Below are 6,739 nucleotides of genomic sequence, written 5' to 3' on the forward strand. Positions count from 1 at the left end.
ATAGTGCAAACTTAATTCGATATCTATTAATTAAATAGCGTAGTAAAAGTAAGAGTACTTTAATATTTTAAACTCTTTATAAACATATTAAAATCTTATATAAATTACACACAAAATTTTTGAATTAAAATAGGTTTTAAATTAATACATAACTTAACCAATTTACATATTAGTAGAATACATCATTTTTACACGTTTTGCTCTATATGCAAATAAATATATAATTAAATTTATTTTTGATAATATATAAATAAATAATTTATTCTCTAATTTCTGAAGAATATTGCTAAAAAAACGCAAATGAAAGAGGAGTGCTAGTGACTAATAACTTTTATGTTTTGTAACCATTAATTGGTTATCAATAGTATTTTTAATGGTGTGAGATTAAATCCAATGGTGTAGGATCATTCAATTTTTTTTTTATGGTTAAATGCTGTGCCCTAGACTTTTCCACGATGAAATTTTGATTAGCGTCTCCAAATACGGGCTAACTATGTGGGCTTTTAGTTTCAGATGCAGAGCTCTTACTTATTTTAATTTTTTTTACTTTTATAATGTTGGCTTTTTGAGGAATATTGGTTAATTGGTTTCACTGTTTCAGTGTGTTTATCCGTATCCAACATCCACTCTTTCTCAGAATAACTCAACCCTTTAAGGATCATGTCACTGCCTTCAAAGTGCCTCTGTTGCAATGTAGCCTCACTCACACTCTCATCATTATCTCCTCTTCCTCCTCCTCCTGCACCTGCTGTATGCACCTCCACTTATTACCATAACCCTGCCCCACTTATCCACAAATCTCCATTTCAACAAGTGGACCACCTAACAACACGTGGCAAAGAAAAACCATGGAGCAGGAGGAGGAAGAGGAGGTTGAGGCTGAGACCTCTTTCAGCATCTGTCCCGGCTCCGCCGCCACTCGACCTCACAGAAGACAATGTGAGACAGGTGTTGGTTGATGCTCGCGCGGAGCTGGGACAGATCTTTGACACTTCAGTTGGCATCACTGGTTGTTGTTTTTGTTGTTCAATGAAATATGTAAAGGATAGATATATATTATATATGTTCTTCATGAATATGCTTCTTCTCTCAGGAACGGTTGAATTGGCAGAGTTAGATGGACCTTTCGTGAAGATCAGCCTCAAGGGTCGCTTTTGGCACAAGCGTTCCGATGTCGTAGCCAGAGTCGCTAATTATCTCAAACAGAGGATCCCTGTAACTCTCTCTCTTCTCTTCCTTTTCCATAATCACTATTAAACACTATAAAGTATAAACTCTATGTTCTTTCAAAATTGGTATCTGGTCACAACTTAGAATCACTGTCCTGATTGTTTTCTTATTAAGTGACTAAACAATAACTAATTCTCTATTGCTTTACTTCGTTCAATCCAAATGCAAAAGCCTAGAACAAGAGCGAAACATGTTCCCTATTTGGATTTTCAGGAGATTTTGGAGGTTGATATAGAAGACGAGAAACAATTGGATGACAGTCCGGAGAACTTTTGAGGTTTTGCACGCAGCTATCACACTCTTTTTATTTTGCTTATTCTTTATGGAAATTTGTTTGTAAGTTTGGTTTCGGAGAAGAGGCTCACAAACAACCCTTTAATAATGTATTGTATAATTGTATGAGAATTCCTTAAAGAGATAAATCTTTGAAACATCACCTTCATTTGGCAGAGTATTGTAGTGTTTCCAAGTAGTCCCAGTTTGAGATTTCAATAATGTAAAAGGTGGTTTCGCAACTAGCTAGTTTTAGCCTCTTATTTTATGCAGTAGAAACTACTTATACATGGCACTCTAAATGTTGTGTTATCAGGAAGGAATCAGTGCCGGTCTTTTGGTTGACTGATTGTATGAATATGTTTGTTTTGTTATGGCTCCAACTTTTCTTCCACTTTGTTGTAAATTTCCTCTACAGTTTGAGCTACTTATAATTGGTCACTAGTTTTGCCTGTTGAAACACAAGGAAAAGGGACAAGCAAAGCAAGTAGTTAGAATCTTAATTTAGGACTTTAAATCAATTTTAATGTTAAATTATTTTATTAGGTCAGACGAATTTATGACTCAAATTGTGTTATAAGTTCATGTTTTACATTTAGTTTACTCTTTTATTTTATATTAAATCTCAATTTCAACAACATTTAGAATAAGTGATCACTTCTTTTTGTATTAAGGTGCAATGCTGTTGTCTCTTGTTGAATGAAGATGTTTGATCAACTGAATAACTTTAGTTCTTTGAGTTAATCTTCTATGCATTACTATTTTGCTGTTACCCAAGCTAGGATAATTTGGAAGCAAATATTGGATTTGATGTGATGCTGATCGAATGTAAATAATTAGTAAACTGATCATCCTCATGTATGTGCCTCATCACAGGTAGTATTAACTATTAAGTATTAACACCATTCTCTTTTTTCTTTTTTTGTACAAGCATCATTTCTTTTAATAATGTATCAATCGTCACTCCTCATCAGAATTCAAGAACTAGGCCACAAGCTCAATACTCCTGTGTTTGATTTGATTTACTATTTGTAAATGTGGTGTCAATATGATCTGTATTTAGATATTTTGCATCAAACATGATTTTTAGAGAATGAGTTTTGTTTGAATATTAAAGGACTTGATTTATTAAAATAAAATTGTTATAAGATATATGAATAAATCTTAGTGGGTATGTCTAAAATGAGCATAATAATTATGTGTTTATTGGATGTACCACATGTATATAGACTACTAGATTTTATTAGATAAAAATTAAAGGCTAATATAAAGGAAGAGGATTGATGGACTCTAATAAATATAGAATATTCTATTACATAAATAAATGTTTTAAATGACAATATTTTAATATACAATACTATAAATAGTAATAGAATTTTTTATTCTTAAATAATTAAATATAAAACATATAAATACAAAAATATGAGTCTAAGTATATGTATTATATGTGTGTATGTAATAGTGACTGATATAGGATTGATATATATTCTTTTATTCTTTAGACTCACTAACTCCGCCTATGTTACACTTGTGGTACATAGCCGGTCCCAAACCCGGATAAAGGAGGAGGGTTGTGTTAGGTCTTCGACAACCAACATAAAAATATAGTCGAACCCCATGACATGAATCAAAGACATTATTGCGCTAAAGCTAGGTCGTTGCCCGGAAGCAACGCGCTGTATGGCTCGAGTACGGTGTCAAATGAGCAAGAGTCGCTGCATCGGTGCCCGGATGTAGTGTTAAATGAGCAAGGGTTCTCCCGTTTTCGTGAACGGACGAGGGTAAATAAGCTAGTTCACAAAGTAAAAGGTAAAAGTCGAAGCGACAGAAGGTTGAGATTTGGGATATGGAACATAGGCACTCTAACAAGAAAGTCCATGGAGGTGGTGGACACTATGACAAGGAGGAAGATTAACATTATGTGCCTACAAGAAACAAAATGGGTTGGTGCAAAGGCTAGGGAGTTGGATACTTCTGATTTCAAACTTTGGTATACAGGAAAGGTGAAGAATAGGAATGGAGTTGGAATAATTGTGGATAAGCAGTGGAAGAAGAACGTAGTAGATATCAAGAGGGTAGGAGATCAGATCATCTCTATCAAACTGGTGGTGGAGGGAGGTGCTTTCCATGTGATTAGCACCTATACACCGCAAGTGGGTTCGGGCGAACAACACAAGATAAGGTTTCGGGAGGATCTAGAGAGTTTGGTTCAAGGCATACCTTTGGGAGATAAGATTTTATTTGGAGGAGATTTAAATGGCCATGTTGGGAGAGAAGGGACTGGATATGGGAGTATTCATGGAGGCCATGGTTTCGGAGTGATCAATGCCGAGGGTAAAATTATTTTGGACTTTTCCTCAACCTTTGATCTTCTCATTGCAAATACATGTTTTAAAAAGAGAGACGAACATCTTATAACCTATAAGAGTGACTTGACAAGCTCTCAAATCGACTTCTTGTTGTTGAGGAGAGTCGACCGAAAATTTTGCATTAACTGTAAAACTATCCCGGGAGAGAGTTTGACAACACAACATAGGGTGCTCGTCATGGATTTTTGCGTTGAGCAAAAGTTGAGGAAAAGACATCATACGAAGAACCCAACGACGAGGTGGTGGCGGATGAAAGGTGAGGAACAAAGAAGCTTCCTAAGACGGGTAGGAGAAGAGGAAAAGTGGGATGGGAATGGAAGCGCGGAAGAGATGTGGAGGGAGATGGCAGAAGTTATTAGAAGAACAGCAAAAGAAAGTTTTGGTGAATCTAAAGGAATAGGACCAAGAGACAAGGAGTTCTGGTGGTAGAATGCGAGTATACAAGAAAAGCTAAAGATAAAAAGAGAGTGCTTTAAAGAGTGGTCTTATGCCGTGATGAGCGGATAATTTATACACTTTTTGGCATTGTTTTTAGGTAGTTTTTAGTATGATTTAGTTAGTTTTTACTATGTTTTTATTAGTTTTTATGAAAAATTTACATTTCTGGACTTTACTATGAGTTTGTGTATTTTTCTGTGATTTCAAGTATTTTCTGGCTGAAATTGAGGGACCTGAGCAAAAATCTGATTCAGAGGCTGAAAAAGAACTGCAGATGCTGTTGGATTCTGACCTCTCTGCACTCGAAATAAATTTTCTGGAGCTACAGAAACCCAAATGGCGCGCTCTCAATTGCGTTGGAAAGTAGACATCCAGGGCTTTTCAGCAATATATAATAGTCTATACTTTGTCCGAGTTTTGACGACGCAAACTGGCATTCAAATGCCAACTTCCTGTCCTATTCTGAAGTTATACGCCAGAAGCATGTTACAAACCGGAGTTAAACGCCACAAACAGGCTGCAACCTGGCGTTTAACTCCAAGAGAAGTCTCTACAGGTGTAAAGCTCAATGCTCAGCCCAAGCGCACACCAAGTGGGCCCCGGAAGTGGATTTCTGCATCATTTACTTATCTCTGTAAACCCTAGTAACTAGTTTAGTATAAATAGGACTTTTTACTATTGTATTAGAGGTCTTGGTAATTCTGGTTCCCCCTCTGGGGCCGAAGCCAATGAACATCATTATCACTTATGTATTTTCAACGGTGGAGTTTCTACACACCATAGATTAAGGTGTGGAGCTCTGCTGTTCCTCATGAATTAATGCAAAGTACTATTGTTTTTCTATTCAATTCAAGCTTATTCTTATTCCAAGATATTTACTCGCACTTTAACCTGATGAATATGATGATCCGTGACACTCATCATCATTCTCACCTATGAACGCGTGCCTGACAACCACTTCCGTTCTATCTGCAATAGCTTGAGTGTGTATCTCTTAGCCTCCATTCCAAAAGATTGGAGTCTTTGTGGTATAAGCTAGAATCAATTGGCAGCATTCTTGACAACCAGAAAGTCTAAACCTTGTCTGTGGTATTCCGAGTGGGATCTAGGATGGGATAACTGTGACGAGCTTCAACTCGCGAGTGTTGGGCGTAGTGACAGACACAAAAGGATCAATGGATCCTATTCCAACATGAGTGAGAACTGACAGATGATTAGCCGTGCGGTGACAGTGCATTTGGACCATTTTCACTGAGAGGACAGACGGTAGCCATTGACAACGGTGATCCCCCAACATACAGCTTGCCATGGAAAGGAGTATGAATGATTGAATAAAGGCAGTAGGAAAGCAGAGATTCAGAAGGAGCAAAGCATCTCCATACGTTTATCTGAAATCCCACCAATGAATTACATAAGTATTTCTATCTTATTTTATATTTTATTTATATTTTTAATTATCAAAATCCCATAACCATTTGAATCTGCCTGACTGAGATTTACAAGATGACCATAGCTTGCTTCAAGCCGACAATCTCCGTGGGATCGACCCTTACTCACGTAAGGTTTATTACATGGACGACCCAGTGCACTTGCTGGTTAGTTGTGCGGAGTTGTGAAAAAGAATTGAGATTATGAAAGTGCGTACCAAGTTTTTGGCGCCGTTGAGATCACAATTTCATGCACCAAGTTTTAATTTTCGAATTTTTCTCTTCTCCTTCTTCTATTCTTCTCTTCTTCTACTCACATAAAGGAATCTCTATACTGTGACTTAGAGGATTCCTCTTCTTTTCTGTTCTTTTCTTTTTCATATGAGCAGGAACAGGGATAAAGACATTCTTATTGAAGCTGATCCTGAACCTGAAAGGACTCTTAAGAGAAAACTAAGAGAAGCTAAAGCACAACCCTCTGGAGAGGATCTGACAGAAATTTTTGAAAAAGAGGAGATGGCCGAACCTAATAACAATGGTGGAGATGCAAGGAAGATGCTTGGTGACTTTATTGCATCCTCTTCTAACTTCTATAGAAGAAGCATCTCAATTCCTGCCATTGGAGCAAACAACTTTGAGCTTAAACCTCAATTAGTTTCTCTAATGCAACAGAATTGCAAGTTTCATGGACTTCCATTGGAGGATCCTCATCAGTTTTTAGCTGAATTCTTGTAAATCTGTGACATTGTCAAGACCAATGGAGTTGATCCCGAGGTCTACAGGCTTATGCTTTTTCCTTTTGCTGTAAGAGACAAAGCTAGAACATGGTTGGATTCACAACCTAAGAAAAGCCTGAACTCTTGGGAAAAGCTGGTCAGTGCTTTCCTGGCCAAATTCTTTCCACCTCAAAAGATGAGCAAGCTTAGAGTGGAAATCCAAACCTTCAGACAGAAGAAAAGTGAGTCCCTCTATGAAGCTTGGGAAAGATATAAGAAATTGATC

At 36.9% G+C, this 6,739-nt stretch overlaps 1 protein-coding gene across 2 annotated transcripts; it reads left to right on the forward strand.

The window, feature by feature from the left end:
• Window positions 550-1,895, forward strand: LOC107648292. Of its 2 annotated transcripts, none has more exons than XM_016352218.2 (3): window positions 550-1,009; window positions 1,094-1,215; window positions 1,402-1,895. In XM_016352218.2, the coding sequence occupies exons 1-3, from the start codon at window positions 661-663 to the stop codon at window positions 1,504-1,506; spliced, it is 576 nt and encodes a 191-aa protein (XP_016207704.1). In that variant the 5' UTR covers window positions 550-660; the 3' UTR covers window positions 1,507-1,895. The 2 variants fall into 2 exon arrangements, with proteins under 2 accessions (XP_016207704.1, XP_016207705.1); XM_016352219.2 differs by having other exon boundaries at window positions 1,444-1,895.

The sequence above is a fragment of the Arachis ipaensis genome, chromosome B06 (genome assembly GCF_000816755.2).
Source record: "Arachis ipaensis cultivar K30076 chromosome B06, Araip1.1, whole genome shotgun sequence".
Lineage (NCBI taxonomy): Eukaryota > Viridiplantae > Streptophyta > Magnoliopsida > Fabales > Fabaceae > Arachis > Arachis ipaensis.

Bases quoted from the DNA above. Each gene is read 5' to 3' on its own strand.
- LOC107648292 (XM_016352218.2), top strand. From the start codon at position 661: ATGTCACTGCCTTCAAAGTGCCTCTGTTGCAATGTAGCCTCACTCACA. The intron at 1,010-1,093 runs GTTGTTGTTTTT...TTCTTCTCTCAG, and splicing joins CACTTCAGTTGGCATCACTG to GAACGGTTGAATTGGCAGAG. The intron at 1,216-1,401 runs GTAACTCTCTCT...CAAATGCAAAAG, and splicing joins ATCTCAAACAGAGGATCCCT to CCTAGAACAAGAGCGAAACA.